Source organism: Pocillopora verrucosa, chromosome 2 (assembly GCF_036669915.1).
Source record: "Pocillopora verrucosa isolate sample1 chromosome 2, ASM3666991v2, whole genome shotgun sequence".
Lineage (NCBI taxonomy): Eukaryota > Metazoa > Cnidaria > Anthozoa > Scleractinia > Pocilloporidae > Pocillopora > Pocillopora verrucosa.
Genome location: NC_089313.1, coordinates 7,642,222 through 7,663,631, shown reverse-complemented (window position 1 = coordinate 7,663,631; position 21,410 = coordinate 7,642,222). Strand labels below are relative to the sequence as shown.

Genomic DNA, 21,410 nt, shown 5'->3' with positions numbered 1-21,410 from the left:
TAAGATGAAGGAAACAAAATAAACTGTAAGTGTATTGTCCACGCCTCTGGGCACATAACAGAGGCAACTGACACTCTCTTTTGACTCTTTCACCCGCGAGGTTTCCAGAGTAATTCTCCTTGCCTCTCCGGTAACGTTCCAATGAGTGGCAAAAAAAAGATGACACTTCTCCCTTCAGTAGGTAGTCGGCAACTCTCCACTCAACATAATAAACAGAAACCTCTTAATTTATGTCTAAAAATTTTATTGAAAGTCCCGCCCCCCCTCCCCCCCAAACAATGTTGCCTGGTGGTGACCATTATTTAACACCAGCACTAGCATTAAGGAACTTTGAAATGGGAGAAAGAGAGACAAATGGGAATTGTCGTTAAAAAAAAAAGCTAAATAGTAGTTGAGCGTAATAAGGCTTTGTCTACTCATTGTTGTTCTAAGAATTAAATGTTAAGTAATTCCCCTCGTGGATCTTTTTGTTCGTTTCACCACAAGTCTTATTGATAAATTACTTCTGGGTAATCGTTGAGAGTGAAAGGGTTTAGGTGGCCAACTAAAAAGTGCTGTTGGTGAACTTACGGGCTGTAAGTGAACATAAGTAGTGAACGAGCATGAATTTTAGGCACGATATCAGTTCAAACGAATTGTAAATAATTATTTCGAGTTGTTTTTTACTTACAAAGGCCCCTCAATCCAGGGATGTAAATACGTTTCTTTGAGTCCATTTACTCCAGCTGAGGGTAACTTGTACAGTTTTCAGGGAAGTATTTCATGATTGTTATAATTGTAATATTTTCAATTTTTTAGAGACTGTTTGAAGTCTCGTAAATTATGAATTGCTGTATTCAGTCAGTTGGAAGACCTCCTACTCACATCTCTGAGTTTAAAATAAATTCTCCGTATTGCATTCTTTGTGTGAAAAATTTCATTGATTTTCTCGAGCCAAAATTACTGAGGACCCGATCATGAACTGTCGTTCTGGAAATGAGCTTACGCTCCATTTTACGTTTATTCCCCCCTTCCTCAACCAAATTTCCTTCTCGGTACGATCGAAGAACAAATCCGAGGAAACGGCCGAAGATAGTCCACAGGTTATTTAGGTCACTTATACGCAATATGTTCAGTTGTCCTTGGCAGCATGCAGTCTTTTTCATCGGTCTCAATGAATGCGTTCATCTCGGATCTCTTCAGTTTTTTTACTCAAAGTTCGTTGCCTTGTGAGTTCTCTGTAAATTTCATCATATGTGAAAAAGGAGTTTTCTTATACTATCTCTTTTTTGATTCCTGGCACAAAAAAGTTTCTGTTTATTAGGTTAATTTTCGGCCAACAAGCCCAACATTCGATCCTTATATAGTGTACAGGATCTTCGTTAATATAACCAATATAATGTATTGAGTGAAATTCAAATACTGCCAAGGGTCTCCAGTAACATAGACGCATAGTGGGCGAGGGTAGAACCTACTCCTCCACGTCTCGTGATTCGTTCTTCGCCAGTTGACGCCACACATGACTTTTAAACCACAGTGAGCGTGTAGACAATTGCCTTTCAGTTAACGTGGGGGGGAACTGTTCCAAGGACGGCCGTCGTTTCAATTCAGTTTCCTAAAAATGAAGTAACTGACGTTGAATTTGAAATTGTCTGGGCGTACTCTATGGGGTGGTAAAATGGACAAAATGCCTTTTGTAAATTTTCCTTCCCCATCCAAGCATAACTATGCCCTGAATTCAAGATTTTACTCCTGGATCTACACGTATGACTCTAACTAAGTAAAATAATTGATCCATTAGAAGTTGTGCGTATTGTGATTAAAAGGGAAGGTTCTACTGAATGAGCAAATTTTTCTCATTTAAAAATTATATTTCGATTGAATAATTATGTTGTACTTAGTAAGTAAGTAATATATTTATATACATATCCGGTAAATGCGTGTACGTTTATATGCAATTGCTCGAGAGTGCCCCAAATGTTTCATTTAGCACGCTGGTGGAGATTCTTTGTGGTTGTACGAAGGCGTGACATGCGTACATATGGTATAAAAAAGCTGATAACGCAATTTTCGGAAATATTTCACTCGGTCCCTGTCCTTTGTCCGCACGTCTCTGTGTTATCCACTGAGGTTTGTTTGCTCCAGCGTATCCAGCGAAAGCAAAAGATCCTCTATCGTCCGGCTGTACAGGGTCAGTAGCGCCCACAACCGCATAATACATAATACATACATACACACTTTATTGATGCTCCCTCTGGGGCATTTTAAGGACTTAATGTTATCATTCAAGGAGTTCCAGAGTTTGGCTCCTCTGAAAGCAAAGGAGCGCTGCCCTGTTGACAGGCGACATAAAGGTATATCCAAAGCACCAGATGATCGAGTTTGTCTATTATGGACTTGAGAACGTGATTTAAACATATCAGCAAGATAGTCTGGAACAAGCTTGTTAATACATTTGTGCATCATAGTAGCGTCATTTAGAATGAGTTTCTCTCTAATAGGAAGCCATTTCAACGATCGCAACCCATCCGAAATATGGTCATACTTTCTTAGTCCCAGAATAATTCGCCCAGCAAAGTTTTGGACTTTTTTTGTAACTTGTCAATATTGCTGCTGCTGCTGGTATTACTCCAGACAGTTGAACAATATTGGAGTTTACTAAAGACAAAGAATTTATTACTAACAGAAGTGTTTTCCTATCCAGGAGGTGTTTGATTCTGTTAATTTGGTACAATTTAAAAAGGCATTTAGAGGCAATCTCAGTGATATGTTGGTTATAACTGAGGTGTGTGTCGAGAAGAACACCCAAGTCCTTAACGACAGGCACAGGTGTTATTTCCTTGTCAAAAAGTGTTATACTGAATGATGACAGTTTCTTTAAAAGTTGTGGTAATCCAACAGCTAGAACCTTAGTTTTGTCCGGATTAATCAAAAGAGAGTTTTTACAGCACCATTGAGATATTCTCGTAAGATCTTCGTTTAAGGCGAGGATGGACGTGGGTAATTCGGCAGGGAAAAGGACAAGTACAATTTACAGTCATCAACATAGGAGGCAGATAGACAACGTTTAGGAACAGAAAGAAAGGGTCGTTAACATAGATTGTAAACAAAACCGGACCTAAAATAGAGCCTTGCGGAACTCCGAACTCAAGTGGGAGTACTTTAGAAACTGCGTCACCTATTCGAACGCACTGTTGTCGGTTAGAAAGGTAACTCTGAAACCAATTCAACGCACCCTGGGAAAAATCGAGATTTTGTAGCTTGGATAACAAGATGTCGTGTCGAATACTATCAAATGCTTTAGACATATCTAATAAGACCATGATGGAAACTTTCTTGTTATCCATAGCCTGGAGCAACTGATCTGTAACGTACAACAGAGCTGTTTCTGTCGAGTGAAGCTTTCTATTTCCGCTCTGATGTGCTGCCAGTTTATTATTTCTAATTAGATGCTCCATAAGTTGTCCATGTACCAACCTTTCAGTGACTTTTGAGACTATTGGTAATAATGAGATGGGGCGATAGTTGTTAGGGACATCTGGATTACCGCATTTGAGAATAGGTGTAACCTCTGCTGTTTTCCATGCACGTGCAAATGTGTTGGTAACAAAGGAGTTATTCACAATGTGGGTAATTGTTGTTAGCGTACTGGGTAAACTGTCTTTAAGAATTCTAGAAGATATCTTGTCCATTCCAGGAGCTTTGTTAGATGGTAGGCTTCTAATCACCCTTTCTACCTGATTTTCCGTGACTTGATGGAGAACGAATAATTCGGGGCTAACGTCGGTGGATATGTGTAAAGGAGTCGGCACATCCAAATTTACATTAAGTCCATGATGTAAAAGAAGTCCCTGCTTTTTGAGCAGTAATACTGCCGACGGAAATGAAGAAATCATTTAATTCGTTAGCTAACCCAGTGGGATCCTCAGAAGCCATAAAACTATCTTGTTGTTTACGTGGTAGACACGGTTAATGATTTTCCAAATTGAGTTAGAATTTCCATTGCTATCCAGGATCTGAGTCCTGACGTGAACTTTTTTTCGGCCACACGAATCTCCCTTTTCACTTCTTGACGAAAAAATCTGTATCCGTTCCAGTGGAAGGGGTCATTTTTTTTTCCCGCAAGTTTGCGCCATTGGTCGCGTTCTCATTAGTTGACGAATTTCTGGTGTTATAAAGGGGTTAGGTTTAGATCTAATTTTAACCCTCTTGACTGGAGCATGTTGACTTAGTACTTCCAAGAACAGTTCGTTGAATACATCAACTTGATCGTTGAATACATCAACTTGATCCACATAAACATGACCTAATGAGATTTTATTGAAATTGTGAAAGATACCCTTTTTTCTGTCGAGCCATTTTTTTCCAGATTGAGTAAGCAGGGGGAAAGTGATTACGTAAGAACGAATGAGTGAAGGAAGTAAAGAAAACTGTGGTGCTGCGTCGGTAGGAAAGTATAACAGGGTAATTAAGTATTATAGAACTGAGTTGATAACGTCAATTAGCCACCGTAAAGAGTTTCGACGTTTCGTGAGTTAGCCCTTCGTCAGAGCGGTTGGAGGAATTGTGGGTTGTGTGTGGGTTTATATGCAGAAAATGGAGCTACGCTATTGGTAGGAATATGATTACAAGAAAACAAGAATAAATTAGCATATGGCAGTTTCTAATAACGCTAGAAACGTCAGCCTTAAAACTCTTTACGGTGGCCAATTTACGTTATAAACTCATTCAATAACACTATATTACGACGTAAGGAAGAGCTCGAAGTGTGAGTGCCACCCCCTTTGCGTTTGTTGAATAGCTCGCGGCCAGTATTTCGTTCGAGCCCTGGACAGTGATCTAAGGATAAAAAGAAGGCGTGTGCAGAGAATTAATTTCCCTTAATATTTAAACCCTCTGGGGTCTTACTTTTCCACTAGTTTCGAGGAAGGCAGAGTGTCAACCTAATTCATACCCCTATTTATATTTAAGAACAAATGAATGGAGCCTCGCTCCCATTCCTCTTGTTGGGTGTGCGCTATTCTAAAGGTATCCTGTCATTTCGTGCCCACGGTCATTTTGGACCCAAATGCGGTCGATTCGTACCCTTAGTTTGAGTCGGTTCGTAACCAAACCGCTGGTCTAATTATTCATATATTTGAAAATATATGAGAATTAAAGTCAGAGTTAAACAGGGGAGGTTTACTCAAGCGGCATAGTTCGTGGTACCTGTTGCTCCGTCCACAACAACAACGTTATATCCTCTGCTGTGAGGAGAGTGATCTGTTCCATCCACCTTGATATAAGCTTTGCCGCAGGGTCTGCTCTTCCTGCATCCTCACAACCCTCGCTTCGAACGTGGATATCCAAGACACGAACTGAAACGAGAAAAAAGAGAAGACTGATTATGGCAACTCTTCCTTTATCTTAAAGTGAAAAGTGAAAAAAAAAAAAAAAAATGCAAACAGAAAAAAAAAAAAAACAAAACAACGAAAAACGAGAAGACTGATTATTGTAACCCTTCTTTTTATAGAAACAAAAGGGCAAAAAGACAAAACGAAAACAAAGAATTGAAACAATCAGAAAAACAAACCAAAAGGCATCTATAATTTGGGAAAAAAAATCTGTTAGTATGTCAGGAAGAAAATTCTGCACACTTATTGGTTATGAGCACGTTAATTGATCCCAAACAAAAAAAAAAATTTAAATGAGGAGTAACATTTGAAATGAGTGAAAAAAGTTGAAATTTAATATATATGATAAATTTGTAATTAAATGGCTTTGAATGCAATTTAAATCAACGAAAAAGCTCGTGTATATTTTTTTTAAAAAAAAACAAGCTCGTACACAAATTGAGAAGGGATGAATCCACTGTACTTCAAATCTACTGACTCAGATGAAATATGCAATATGATGGACTGTGAATTTCATTTCCAATCCTAAACTTCTCAGCTCCTGTAGCCTTAAGGGATAAAGCATCATTATAATTAGCGCGGGTACTAAGTACTTACCAGTCTCACAGCTTACTCCTTCAGTCCAAACGGGACATGCGCAGATGTATCTATTAATCTGATCAGTGCAAGTACCCCCGTTTAAACAGGGATTACTGGAGCACTCGTTGATGTCTGGATAAAAATGCATGTTTAGAGATCATTAGAAACACTGTTCAGGATCCTTTCTTTAGGATCTAATAATGAACAAGGAGAAGTGGACATCACAAATGACATATTTCTTATCTATTGACTTCGCCATTCGAATAGTTTATTAACTTCGTGCCATGTTATGGGATTCCAAAGAATAAATTGAACCTAATGTTCAAGTGCTACCCACAACAGTTCCTGCTCTGGTAATCACATTGCTTGAGTCTGGAATGTTTCAAGTAAGCAACCAGATTGCTAAGCAAATTTTAAAATTGCGCTGTCTCTCATTGAAGACAATTTTGAAGAGTAGATTACTCTATCAAATCTTAAAAAGCGCTCAGCGTCGTAATCTGATTTACAATTTTCAATGACGGAGATAAGAGTTATACGTCATCAGGAGCATGCTTTTCCTTTAGACTTACCGGTTTCACAATTCCGGCTGGTAAAACCTGGTTTGCAAACACATTCATAATCGTCTTGACTGCATAATGGTCGACAGAATAAAGCTCCTTGCTGACAAGGGTTGCTCATGCAGGGGCTCTGCTCTGTTGAAAAAAATCGTAAAAGAAAAAATTAACATTTAATCAAGACTCGAGAGGTGCACCGCACGACCAAACCTACAAGCGGAGGGATAAAGAAAGGGGGTAAATCTCGAAGGAAACAGTTGGGTGTGTGCGTGTAGTGTGTACGTATGGGGGGGGGGGACGGGGGTTTGACAAGATATTTTGGTTTTATCAACTGAGTTTAAAAAGCTGAGCGTTAGTCCAGAGTCATTCGCTTTGACGAAAGACTGACGCTCGAAATCAGCTTTAAAACTCTTTACGGTGGCCAATTTGCAAACTAACCAAGAGAATCTCTTGTATGAACTCAGTCGGAGGGATAGTTCTTGTGTACAATAACAAGGTCGTGTATGTCAAAATTTAATAATTTAATCCAAATGAGCCAAATCGAAGAGAAACATCTCAGTCTGTAAGGTACAGGTATGTACACAGGCATTAATCCCCCAGTAGTGCATGAAATCAAAGAATGGACGAAGTGCTTTACAACTTCGGCGAACGCTGGCAGTGTCTTATTTTTTCTATGCTTTTGGTTGTTAGTAAGCAACATTTATTAGGCCGAAAAAACACAGCTTAGTTCAATTACCAAAACAAATAGCCTGACCACCTGCCTTGATATTATAATGGTCGAAGTTCTCGTTGAGAGCCAAGTCATTCTGGAACTTGTCCGCGTTTAGTAACTCGCACTTGTGAGTTCCGTCAAGTAAAGCTGCAGCAAAATTGACTGAGTAACATTCCAGATGACTAACACAGCGATGAAGACACTCTTGGACTTTGTATACCCTTATAATGATTAGAACTGCGACATCAAGTCTTTGCAAAGGATTCTTCACAAACTAGCGTAGTTTACACCGTATTGGCCTTCTCGTCTGAAGGTCTGAGCGGATATGAGCGTGTATATCCCAATGGACAGCACGAATGTTAGGTACGATTTGATCCTCGCCATTTGTGAGTAGCAGTTAAAAAAACTGAGTCAATGAAAGCTTTTGGAAGTGAAGATGAAGGTTTGTTTGTTAAACCTACCACAGAAAAATCAATTAATTAAAATGTGTTTTTATTTGCTTACCAGGAAAGCTCCAATGAGATTTGCGTAGTGGTCAATCAACAATTAATAATCAAGCATCATTATACGCAGTTGACCTTTAATTAAAATTTCCGAATTCACTTTCGACGGTACCTGATGCGTCATTTGAAAAATGAAGCACTTTTGATAGGTTGCTTTCTTGCACAGTGTGGGTGATAAAATTTTAATTTTGTTCACTGCTGCGGAGAAGGCTATAATATGGCAACAATTTGTCGGTCGCTTCTTTAATTAATCTTATTGGGAAGACATCAATCTTTTCTCATCACTAAATAGAATCAATAGAATGTTATTGGACCATAATTTTCGATTTATGGAATGTACACGAAAATTACACGCGTCTTGCTGTCACCGATGAGCTGCTTCTTGCAATTTCTCAATCCGTGATGTCGCGTGCTTAATTTCAACTTGTCCATGATTATAATTTAAGATTGACGACAACGATTAAACATAACCCCACTGGTCACTGGAAAGAAAATAAATAAACGGCTGGAGACAATGCGGCTCTGTAATAGAAAGTAAGGCTGAGTATTTTAATCTTTCTTGATTATGTCACTCTATGAGGATGTTCAGCACATTAACTGCGATGGAAAGTTCGTGACAGTAACCTCCTGGACCTACTAGTGAAGTAGCAGTTTTTTTTACAGAACTAATTACTACTGCTTGATTATTGCTAGTGTGCGTTTCAACTTTAGGATAATCCTGCACAGAACGCATGAGAATTAAAGTGAGTCGTTCCTTCGGCGAGTGTAGTGTTTTGATTTACAAACAATAATTACCAGAATGGATACATTTGTAGATGAACCCTGACGTTGGCAATTTAGCTCTTCAGTTCATAGCTGTGATTTCTAATTCCTTTTCACAGGCTCATTTAGGAACATTTCACTAAAAGTTCTGTTTGACTGTTTGTACAGTGCAGTTGTACAACTTTCGACCATGTCAGCCCACACGATATTTAATAAGCTTCAAGTTGGCGAGCATAAAAAAAATTCAAGATGAGAGAATACACTCAAGGTATAAAATAATTCGTAGTTGCTTATTTGATCCTGGTAACGGAAGAGTACCTGAGCGCTTAGCACCACAAAAAGTTAAGACGGATGTCAAAGATTACCGTGAGTTTAAAAACTAATGGAATTATTCTCTACCTTGTATTCATTAAATAGCCAAGAGTAACTACACATGGAGCACATTCGTAGGGTCTCTTGCCTCCTGTACTCTTCATACTCGGGATGACACTCGAGACGTTTGTCTTTGACAATGCATGCATGACCTCGGTAAGAGAAAGTGGTAGATTGAGAACCTGTGAATTATTACTGTGTAAAACGCCATATAAACGCAGAAAATATCGTCGGGCAGCGGATATCTACAAACATTAGGCTATCGACATTGCTGATCCTGGCAGTATGCAAGACGTGTTCGTTATAGACCTCACTCACCGTGGAGTCTCTGTGGCTCAGTGGTTAGAGCATCGAAGCGCGAAATCCGAGGGTCTGAGGTTGTCTTTGTCCCACGCTCGTGACAAGACGAAAAAAAAACCTTTCTCTATATATCTGTTGAACTTTAAATTAGTCACAGCAGGTTTATTCCCGTTCGAAGAATATCAACGAATACAATTTTACCCTTTATAAAGAATCCAACCAGGTTCTTACGTTGTGATCGAACTACTTTCATAAGTAATTCATGTGATTTTCAATTTTTAATAAACGAACACCTCAATCCCTTGTTTTGGACTAATTTCTAGAATCTCTTGAAATAACGCTGAAATTCTTTCGTCTAGGGAGATCTTCAAGAGACTAAAAATAACCAAAATAACCCTTAAAAAATAACTTAACCTTGAAATTAACCTCAAAATAACTCTTGAGAACAAGAACTTCTAAAAGTCGAGCCATTCTTGTCAGTTCATATTAAGTAAATTAATTTAAATTATTTCGAGCACATATGAGAAACAACAATCTTTTTTCCCTTGCAAATCTATTGAGACAGGTTAACCTTCTCATTAAGTTAATCTAGCTTCCCTGCTATAGCTAGGTATAAGTAAACTTTCGAGTTTGATTATTATAAAAAGAGTTACAGAAGCTATTGATTTCATGCCTGCTTCACCCTGCAGTACATTTTGTCTTAATGGTGAGATATCGTTTCATGAGTTTGATGGTAAATAACGCACATTTTATTTTACTGTGAATGTGATGCCTTAAATGGATATCTTAGTCACTATTTTGCTTAAAATGAACTTTATTTTATATTATCAGCAGATGGAGGGCAGTAAATTATTTGTCATCTTTCTACTGAGTACCGACGTTTCGTATGGTGCTGAAAACTTCATACGAGATGACGAACGAGGAGAACGACACGCATATTTGGTGAGGAATCCTGCAATCCGACTTAGTTCTGCGATTCTAGATAGTTTTATAGTCTCCGAGCCCATGGGGTGTGTTTTTCGATGTATTAGTCACCAAGAATGTTATTCGGTAAATTTTGCTGCGGTTTCACATGACGGAAGGTATATGTGTGAGCTATTGACCGCGGATAAGTTTCAAATCTCCAGCAGTTTTTTTCATAGCGTAAGCTTCGACCATTATAACATGATGGTAAGTGCGAAATAATATGCCGTTTTAACAAGTGGTTGTAATAGTAACCCATCAAGCCGAGAAAATTTGGTACATCACATGACCGTACGACCTACTGAACATAAAAACATGCGCGAACAATTGAGTCGCGCGCAAAAATCTTGGCTTTTCAAAATATACAAGGGGAAGGCAAAGGTAATACACTTGCGTGCTTACGCGTGTAAGGAAATCGTATGAGCTTGCGCTAATTGACGTAATTATGATGAGGTGCTCATACTCCGTAAGGCTAGTTGATGTGAAGTCCGAGCAAACAAAGGATTTGTAACCTCAGATTTTGAGAGGAAATTCATACTGATTGAGTCGTAGTTGAAATTAATGCCTGAAATTAATGGAAAGCCTCCTCTTTCAAGTCGTAGTCTCACTTTGACCGGATTAATCTTTAGGGATATATACGTCAATGTAGCTTTATTGTATTTTAAAATATTTCCTGCTTTTCTTCTCCTGTAGATATTTGCACCAATAACCCAGTCATTATCACCATCATGTTAACTCTTATTGTTCGCTGAACCTATTAAAAAACGAAACCTTCTTTCATTGTTAAATGAAAGAAGAAAAGCCAATCACTTGTTCTTATCAAGAGACATATGTAATATTTACAACTGTAACGCGTTCCTCCATCTGTAGCTGTTTGGTTAGCCCAAAGAGAAATTCATCCTTTTCTTGAAGGTCGTGTTTTGGACATTCATATTCGAAGCGAATGTTGCAGCGATCCAGGAATAGCACCCCCCCTGTGGTAACGCTTACATTAAGGTGGATGGGACAGATTATTCTCCTCAAGGAAGAGGATATAACGTTGTTGTTGTGAATGGTGAAAAAGGTAATTGATAGACTGCAGAACTGAAGTCATTACTTTTCGTGCTATTGTTTATTTTCATTGCAACCCTACTTGTTATTTTCTTGTATTCACCTGTCGAGCGAAGGCAAACACCAGGCGGGCCGAGGCAGAATTCACTCTTGTAAAACGGAGCCCGTTCTCCAAGCTATGTAATCGACAACACTAGAAATCATTTCTTCTTCTTTCATAGTCTCTATTTGGTGGTTAAAGCAAGCGGAACAAGCAAATTGTACTCGGATTGTGGAAGTAAAGAAAAAAAAATAGCCTAATTAAGGAAAAGTTTTTTCACCGCTCCCACTTCAAGGTGCTGTCAATAGACGCCACGCTGAAGGAAAAACGAAGACCATTACCTTATAGGTTCGCATATTTAAAGCAAAAGAAAAAATCGAAAAGATATATGAAGATTTGACATGTTGACTTATTTCTTTATGTCGTGTCTTCCTTGAGGCAAGATCATTTTTAGCAGCCTTGAAATGTTGCATATAGCCCGAAAACAATAACTGCCATTGTGCTTCATATTTCCGAAACTTTTCATTCAAGCGATGATATTATGATTTAAGGTTGCCAAGAGTTGACTTTGAAAACACTTTAGCCCGGAGCGATGACATTGTCTTTGCGGTAGTCTCAGACAATCCAAGTTTTTCTCGACATAACCCAGAAAGGTTCACCTCTCTCGATTTTTTAACTGAATGTACCCTGATTAAATCTAATATTCTTTTAATCCAGTACTATTGTCCACAGAGAGCTCACAAAAATTTGAGAACGTAAAAAAAACTAGGTTGAATTAGACTACACCTTTTTCAGAACGTTCTCGTGATATAAATAATTCTGTAAGGACTGAAAACTTTAAATTAATCACAGCAGGTTAGTTCCGACTTAAAGAAATGTCAAAGAATTCAATTTTATTCTTGACAGAGAACTTAGCCTGATTGTTATGACGCAATCGGAACACTTTCATTGGTAATTTACATGGTTTTTAAATTTTCAACAGACAAACACTTCAATCCCATGTTTTGGCCCTATTTTTAAGAACTCTTGAAAAACTTTTTAAGTCTCTCGTTTTGCGGGATCTCCGGGGGACATAAAAATAAGCAATGATTATTTTGATTCGACATTTAACCCATAAGAGGAACTCCGATAAGTCTAACCATTCTGGTTGGGCCTTTAAGTTATTAAGAATCTACTCAAGGGATTCTTTCAAGATAATTTTCGACACAACATTTTCGTTTTCCTTGCAATTCTCTTCATGGTTTAGATTGCTATGTAAATTAATTTAGCTTCTCTGCGGTCGTTATCATAAATAAACTTTTATTTAAGAGTAACTAATTAACTATAACTAATGAGTTCTTACTCATTTGTGTGTGCGGTACGTTATTGATTTGATGCCTGTTTTTGCATGCGGTTCGTTTTATGTCTTAATGGTAAAGAATTATTTCAAGGGTGTGATGGTAAATTGCAAATTTGAAATGATACAGCGGATGTAATACATTGAAAGTGTGTTCCTGTCAATGTTTTGTTTGAAATAAGCGATTTTCTTTCTGCCGTTGGAAGATGGAGAGCAGCAAATTACTTGTTACCTTTCTACTGTCATTACCACTGAGTACTGACTCTTTCCTCGGCGCTAAACACTTCAATCGAGATGACAAACGAGGAGAACGACATGTATATTTTGTGAGAGATCCTGCAAAGCGACTAAATTCTTCTATTCTAGATAGTTTTATGGTTTCCGAACCTATGGGGTGTGTTTTTCGATGTATTGGTCACCAAGAATGTTATTCGGTAAATTTTGCTGCGGTTTCACATGACAGAAGGCATACGTGTGAGCTGTTGAACGCGGACAAGTTTCAAAACTCCAGCAATTTTATTCATAGCGTAAACTTTGACCATTACAACATTAAGGTAAGTGCAAACGTATTTCGTTTAACTATTTTCGTTTAACATGTTGTGTATTCATTTTAATGTCATGTACTACAAAAAGGGAAATTCGTGTTCACTCATATCAATTTTGATATAATCTCCGTGAAGAATTGACTATCAATTTTTCCTTCTGGATATTGATGGCGACAGGGGGTCGAAAAAATGGAAATTTAGGGAAAGAGAGTGCTGGCTTTGTTTCTTTTCGTGCGTTTGGCCAGGCCTTGACAGAGTGAGTTTGGGAAGATTACGTCATCTACTTTGTTCTTATTAGTGCTGTGTTATTTTAAGAAATGTTTTTTGTCTTGTGGAATAGAGCCCCTGTATGAGCAATCCCTATCTAGACGGAGCCTTATTCTGTCGACCAATTTACCAGCAAGACGATTATCAGTGTGTCTGCAAACCAGGTTTTACTGGACACTACTGTGAAACGGGTGAGTTATTAAACTGAGCTGTATTTTTCATGTATCATTTTTTAATGTTCTAATCTCTCCCCCCTCTACCCAGACATCTCATAGACCTCTCCAATGAAAGGATAAACAAGCCAGCATAGATTCTTTAAGATTTACAGACTGCAACAAAACACGGTTGATTGACTGTTTTGATATTTACTAATAACGTATTTATAATTAAATTTTATCTCGCAGATATTAACGAATGCTCCAGTAATCCTTGTTTAAACGGAGGAGTTTGCAATGACCAAGTGAATGGATATGTATGTGCCTGTCTTGCTGGATACACTGGCCTTCACTGTGGAACAAGTAAGTAAGGGAACCAGATTGAATTTTTTACACTTTGTTGAAAAGTGTGCCAAATAAATCATCATTAATTGTTCTACCTTCACAAAGATATCAACGAGTGCTCCAGTAATCCCTGCTTGAATGGAGGTACTTGTACTGACCAAGTTGATGGATATGTTTGTTCCTGCATCGCTATGTACACAGGACCACGATGTGAGACTGGTATGTAAACAACATTTTGTATTTGATCTGATTTGATTTGATTTGATTTCATGACTACTGCGTAAAAGTATGGGCCTCGTTATTTTTGCTGCGAGAAGATTCATTGAACGAGTTACATCACATTCAAAGGACGAATTTCAAAATATTTGAAGTTTCTGAAACGTTTTGACATTGAGCAGGTTCATAGGCGAGCCACCTGATGGATTTTGAGTTTAAAGCCTCGCCAGATGCCGTGTTAAGACAGATTGCTTGCATTGAATATGTTGCCCCTCGTTTACGATAGAGATATCATGGATCATGTTTTCTTTTATAAGACCGGTTACGGCTATATTGATATTGACGCTCGTGACGTAAAGGATTGAGTCGGTCAAAGGTAACATGCTCGCCGCGGCCAGTCCGCTGGTTGCTTACTGTCAAGTAATTTTTTAATTTACTGTCAAGTAATTTTCAAGCTCCATATTTTTTTCGTACTGTAAAATTGTGGAATACTATGTGCAATGTTGCAGAATTCCTTAGTAATTTTATCTCCGTGGGAAAAATCTTTTAACTTTAGTTTCTGATTTGGACGGGATCTATTCTTGGTTTATCTCAACGGATTTTTAATGTCACCATCTTAATGTCACCGCCTCTTGAAGGCGAAACTTTTCCTAATGAAAGGCATTTGTAACAGTTGCGAAATTTTTTATCAACGTCTCTCAATAAACGGTTCCTTTAGAAACCACCAAATGCTAAAAAAGTGAACCGGCCCTCGGAAGTTAACAAAGAAGAAAAATAAAAGTTATAAAGTTATAATAATTCAATACCTATTTTGGCTTTCACATACTACTACAGACGTCCAATTTTCATAGGCCAGTCAAGATACTAAACCAAAAGAAAGTAGTTTGAAGCGAATTCGAAGCGCACTTTGGGCAATTTGAGCACTTGTTAACTCATCGATGGTCGCCAAAGAATTGAGAAAATTTAACAGCGAAAATTTTGTTTGCGTTTCGGGAACTACCTTAAGGGTGTGCTCCTTAATCAAAACGTCAGCTGTTAGAAATCCGGAGAAAGAGCCTTTAACGATTGTGCTTCCTTCAGCAACGACATTGGTCGAAAAATTCGAATGCGGCCGTCGGAGGGAACAAAATAGAACAGAGGACGCCAAGTCGCTTTCAGCAAAATTTCGCGCGCATTCTAAATTTCGCATCATCAAAACTGGAAAATGAGTAGAAGTTCAAATTCTAGGCTATTATACGATATAAGTTTCATTAGTTTTGATTACGAATTGTGTTTGTTAGGAAAAATCTCGTGTTAAAGGTCAAGTCGACATTCTTTGTTCTCTAAACAAAGAAAGGACGTCAAGTCTGTGTCTATAAACTTCGCTGTTTTTATGCGTGCTCTTTGTAGCAGTATTTCTCAGCCCTTATTTGATATAAGTTTCATACCATTTCATAAACATCGGCGAAAATCACTTGGCGAATATCACTCGGCGAAAGTCACTCTGGTTTGGCTTTACGCAAAATTATCATAATCTTCGTGATATCAACAAGTTTTATTACATTTAACGAGTAACGTTTAATTAATTGAGAGACTGCACAGAACTTCTGAGTCCCTTTTCTTTTCGCAATATACTATTACATCTTTCTTTTAATTTGATTTGAGTTTCACACGACAGGTTTCACGTAAAGAGAAAGTCAAATCGCCACCAGTGGCGATTGAACTTAAGGCGTGTTTTGTGGTGACGAGTTTGTTGTAGTGGCGATTTGACCGTAAACCTGATGAAAATCCTACATTTATGACTGCTAAGTCACCCTAACTAGAAAGTAATCCTTTTCCTTTACTTGCAGTTCGTGTTTTGGACATTTATATTCGAAGCGAAGGTTGCGACGATCCGGGAAAAGGACCCAATTGCGGCAAAGCTTACATTAAGGTGGATGGGACGGATTACTCTCTTCAAAAAAGAGGATTTAACGTTGTTGTTGTGAATGGTGAAACAGGTGATTGACAGACTGTGGAACTGGAGTTGTTAATTTATCATCTTCATTATTTTTTTTTCCGCGTTTTTCATTCGAGCGCAGGCAAGCCCTAGGTGTGCCGAGAATGAGTCACATGTATTGGAGAGGTTTGTTTCGCGGCGGAAGAGAACGAACGTATAATATCGTTCGTTATTAAGAGGACATTTTCATTTGCCTTTGTGTTCACTCCCTCAGAAAGGGAACAAAACCGACAGATGTTCTCCAAGTTTCGTGACAGCCAGAAAACGTTGACAATTTTCTTTCGTCTCGCCCCTTACAAACGCCATTCGAAACTTGCGCGAATGGATTGCGAGCGTAAAATAAAACAGACAACATGGACAGGTGTCGTCCCTGTAAAATGCCGAATTGAGCATTATGCCGAAAAGAGTAAGACACATATATTATGACTGATTATGTAATTGGAACCATGTTGTCACTCAATATTTGTCACAAAATTGCGGATACGATACGGATAAGATACGGCTTCGTCGAACTGCCTTATTTTGGTGACGATAAAACTTTAAGAATGCCAGGTTGTGAAAATGGTAAGAGTAAATGGAAGATAAATTGAATGCGTAATACCCATCATTACCACGTTGTAATCACACAGTGATGGTGGTGGGTGATCTCAAACAAAATTTACGAAAACCTCGGTTTTGGTGAAGATGATCTGCGATTGCTGATAATCAGAAGCGCTTAAAAAAAATATCAAAATCACTAGACAGAAACATTTGTAACTTGTTGCTCAAGTTGCAAAATCCTTCACGATGTCCCTGTATTAAGATATCAAAACTTCTCTCTAAAAAAAAATAAAAGACGATGTAAGAGCTAAACTATTTGAATTTTAACCTCAAAACGTGTAACTTCATGTCAGGCAAGCTTCATCATTCGCAACTGTCAGATAGGCCGAGGAACAACGATAACAGTATCACAACAGTAACAGAAAAGAGCTATATCCCAATGTTGAATCCAGTGCTAGACTAGAATTCACTCTTCTCAGAGAGAGAGAGTTCTTAAATAGGATCGAAAATCCACAGATCTTCTGTCTGTATCGAGCCCTAATAGAGTACGTGACTTGAGGTCAATCTTAATTAGCATGTGCACTTTCAGTGAGTGCCTAACAGAGTTCGAGGCTTGAGGCAATTTTTCTTGACATGCGCGTTTTCTGTGCGTGCCGAATAGAGAATGAGACTTGTAGTCAACCTTAATTGACACGTGCGTTTTCTGAGCGCGCTGAATAGAGTGCGAGAAGTCATTCCCACTCGACATGTGAGATTCTGAGAGTGCCGAATAGAGTGCGAGACTTGAAGTCAATCTTACTTAACACGTGCGTGTTAATTAGAAATAGCGACTTACGAAGTCATTTTCACTTGACATGCGAGATTTCTGACCATGCCAAATTAGTAGACTTGAGGTCAGTCTTAATTAAGTCGGTTAGTCAATCCACCTCAACAAGTGCGTTTTCTGAGCGTGCCGAATAGAGTGCGGGACTTGACGTCAGCCTTACTAACCATGTGCGTTTTGTGCGTGCCGAATAGAGTAAGAGTTTGTAGACAATCTCATCGACATGCGCGTCAGTCATAATTTATGCGTCGTGCTCTTTTCGGCACGGTGCTCTATTCAGCATCTTACATTCCCCCAGTCCAGCTTCAAGATGATGTCCACATTGTCATACAAAAAAAGGAAATTCGCAGAACTTCATATTATCCTTACTCGGATTTAAAGAAAAACCTGAAAGATAGAAGATAATGCACTAAATATTTTCACGTACAGGTGTCTTCTTGCAGCAAGAGCATTTGATACTCATGCAGATTATTGTTTTCATAACCATCACTACTTATTATTTTCTAGTGTTCACCTGTCGAGCGGAGACAAGCACGAGGCGGGCCGTGGGTGAATTCACTCTTGAAGAACGGGGAACACAAAGACGTTGCCCGTTCTCCAAGCTATGTCATTGACAACGCTAGAATCATTTCGTCTTCCCTCATGTTCACTATTCGGTGGTAAAAGCAAGCGGAACAAGCAAATTGTACTCGGATTGTCGACGTAAAGAAAAAAAAAAGCCAAAGGGAAAATTTTTCGCCGCTCCCACTTCAAGGTGTTGTCAATAGATGCCGCGTTGAAACAAACGAAGACCATTCCGTTGTAGATTTGCATGTTTAAAGCAAAAAGAAAACCGAAAATATATATGACGATTTGATTTTTTTTTTATGTCAGGTGTCTTCCTTGAGGCAAGATCATTTGATACTTATGCAGATAGTTCGAGCGGCTATCATTTGAGAGACTACCTGAACAGCCTGAGTGGCAAGTATGTTACAACTAATTAGTAACTGAAGATTTTAGATATATGAAAATTCACATATTTGCACTGCGGTGGAAAGATGAAATTGGGAGATCCTCGCAGCTGAGAACACTACTGAAACGGGTAGTTGTAAATAGGACCTGAAAAAAGAAAAAAAAATTTTTTTCAGGTCCTATTTACAACTACTCGTTTCAGTAGTGTTCTTAGCTGCGAGGATCTCCCAATTTCATAATTAGTAACTATTGTTGTACGTGCAACAATTTAAGTACTTTTGGTAGACAATAAATACTCCCGACCTGATGATAATGCTTCCTTCACCTCCATTTCGATTATCCTGCTTGAGTAGAAAGACGCTCTTTTCTACATTGTTTTTTACACGCCACTCCTTTCTCGCCTTTGAAGCAAAGAAAGAGAAAGAAGCGGCTGCTCTCGGAGGCTACCTTACCAATTTACTATTTATAATCATATGTCTTTCAGGAACCCGTCAACGGGAGCCGCTATCTCCACTGATTCTTTGAGTCAACACTTTCCCTGAGTGAAAATATTTTTAGAACCACAGCTTTTCCCCGAAAAAAGGATTATATTCCGTCGGAACAACCGCGAATCGCAAGATATGGTTTCACTGCCCAATGCAAATGAGCAGATGATTTGGTCGCAGAACGCAAAAATTGCACTAGGAACCTTTCTGTCAGTAGATATACTCGGGAAAGGGTTGACTCCAAGGCTTAGCATGAGAGATAGTTAGGTAGAGGGATGGAAGGCTTAGTATGAGACTCCTACTCTGGGAGAAGGGTTTTGTTGTAATATGATATACACATGCATAACTTTTCTCTGATGGCTGAATGTTATGATATACACGCATCTTTTCTAGTTTTTTAGTGCGTGTGTTGGCAACAGATAAGGGGGTTTTTTTACTCCAATTTTCAACTGATCTCACCCTTTTGCATTTGGTGTCTTTGCTCTCGACACAGTAAAATCGTTTTGGTTGCTACTCAAGATTCAGCCTCCGAGCACATGTCACCTGCAATTGACGCTCTCAAGAGACTGGGTGCTACCGATCCTCTTCAAGGAAACCACCGAGATTCCTTTGCTTTCGCTGGATACGCAGGAGTTAACAAACCACAATGGATCACACAAAAAAGAGCAGATAGATACCTGGGACCCAGTGAAATATTTCCGCAAATACCGCTGTCAATTAATCAATAGATCGGAACTACTCTAAGATGAGCGAGGAAACATAAAGATTCAAGACTATATGAATCATTGTAATCCTCCCAAAAAAATCTGGTGATATTTTAGATAACATAGAAAATCTGCAGTTACAGTCCCTAAGTGTTTTATGTGGCAAAAATCCTGGTCTTTGAATTTCAGTCGCGTAAAAATCTCCTGTTTTCGATTGCACGTGGAGATCTTTGCTGTCTGTCCGCGTTTAAAACCAGACTGTAAAGAGAGAATAAAAGAGAACAAAAGGGGTAGAGTCCTTAGGTGAAAATCATGCTGTTAAAGTTGCGACTTTTTCTGCAATAAATATTCCCTTTCTCTCCTCGGTTGTCGTAACATTAAACCTTGAAATATTGCGTGCAGTTCAATGACAATTGATACCTTATTGCCTTTTGTCAGAAATTTTCATTCAAGAGAAAATTTTATATATACTCTTTAGGTCGCCAAACAGCTGTGACGTTGTGGAAACCTAAGCCTAGAGCCTTGACATTGTCTTGGTTGCAGAGGTTGTACAGGTAGTGCGGGCAGCCCGTCTGTTATCTCCCGCTCCACTGTTCTAAAAGCTTTAAAAATAAATGAGGACATAGATGCATTTCCTCTCATTTATATCTTATCGTCGCAAAATCTGGAAAATCAAAATAGTCACGTGTCTTTAAATTGAAACTTTATTCCAAAGGAAATAAAGAGTCGTTGTTTTATCATCGCTAATTATTTTGATACAATTGGAAGTTAACATGATCAAGATCTAAATCCTTTCTCAAACATAACCTCACTGGAAAAAAATGTATCCACGCTTTGACACTTAAAAATGTCTCATCTTAATCATCTGAATAGTAGAAGTAGTGGTTGGAGTAGTGGAAGTAGTCTTAATTTTTTCACGGGATAAAAACATCATATCTTTTATTACATAGTTAAAAACTAGTTAAAAGATGAAAAATAGTAAAAAGTGTTAATTTAAAAATTTGATTTTTAAAAACAGTCTGTTTAATAGTCTATAAATACGAGGCAATGACTTGATTTGTTTCTAAAATTTTATTTCGTCTCCTTCTTCTCTAGGAGTCAATTTCTGAGGATGGAAATCCATTTTTGCACTTAATTGAAAAACTTTTCTTTCTGTTTTTCTAGTATTTAATTACAATCCCCGGAAATGTCAGGAGAACCGTAGAAACACGCGTAACGATCCCAATATTAAAAATGGTTCCGTTACGGTGGACAATTATTTTTTCAAATTGAGAAATTGACTTAAGGTTACTGAGAAATAATACTCGTCTTCTTATATTCTTATTCTTCTTCCACTTTCTCATATCGCAGGTAAACAAGTTCAATGATTTTTGAAAGAAAAAAAACATCTCTACCTTTCTAATCACTAGATTAACGATTTTTATTACGAAAATATACATAAAATACGATTAGGCTTGCGCCATGCCACACATAGTTACTGACTATCATGAACTGGATTAAATTCTCATACAAATATTTTTGTTATCTTCTGCAGCTGTCGGCTTCGAGCCTACTGAAACACAGGACCTTACGCTTTGGACGTAACTTGCCCCGCCAAAATTTAAAACTTTTATTGCTAAAAGTTTTAGGGAGGGAGATGTTATCTTTCACGACTAAAAATGTATGTACAGCAGATTCAATGTTATTGTCCCAAAAATATAGCTTACAAAATCTAACTCACAGAGAAACCAACATGGTCCCAAAAATACAACAAACAAAGTCTTACTAACAGAGAAATAACCCTGGAGCCTGCTGTTGCTATCAAATTAAGTTCATTACTTATTGATATGGTCTTTCAAAGCAGAAAAAAATAGATTAT

The 21,410-nt window shown here is 38.2% G+C and overlaps 1 protein-coding gene and 2 pseudogenes across 1 annotated transcript; 1 reads left to right on the top strand and 2 right to left on the bottom strand.

The window, feature by feature from the left end:
* LOC136279210 (2-(3-amino-3-carboxypropyl)histidine synthase subunit 1-like) overlaps positions 1 to 21,410 on the bottom strand; it is a 490,303-nt pseudogene that overhangs the window by 163,771 nt on the left and 305,122 nt on the right.
* Positions 1,928 to 6,629, bottom strand: LOC131794037 (uncharacterized; annotated as a pseudogene).
* LOC131794005 (uncharacterized) lies at positions 12,606 to 19,791 on the top strand. The gene is made up of 7 exons (XM_059111503.2): positions 12,606 to 13,097; positions 13,429 to 13,546; positions 13,760 to 13,873; positions 13,961 to 14,074; positions 15,901 to 16,050; positions 18,286 to 18,376; positions 19,342 to 19,791. The coding sequence occupies exons 1-7, from the start codon at positions 12,750 to 12,752 to the stop codon at positions 19,574 to 19,576; spliced, it is 1,170 nt and encodes a 389-aa protein (XP_058967486.2). The 5' UTR covers positions 12,606 to 12,749; the 3' UTR covers positions 19,577 to 19,791.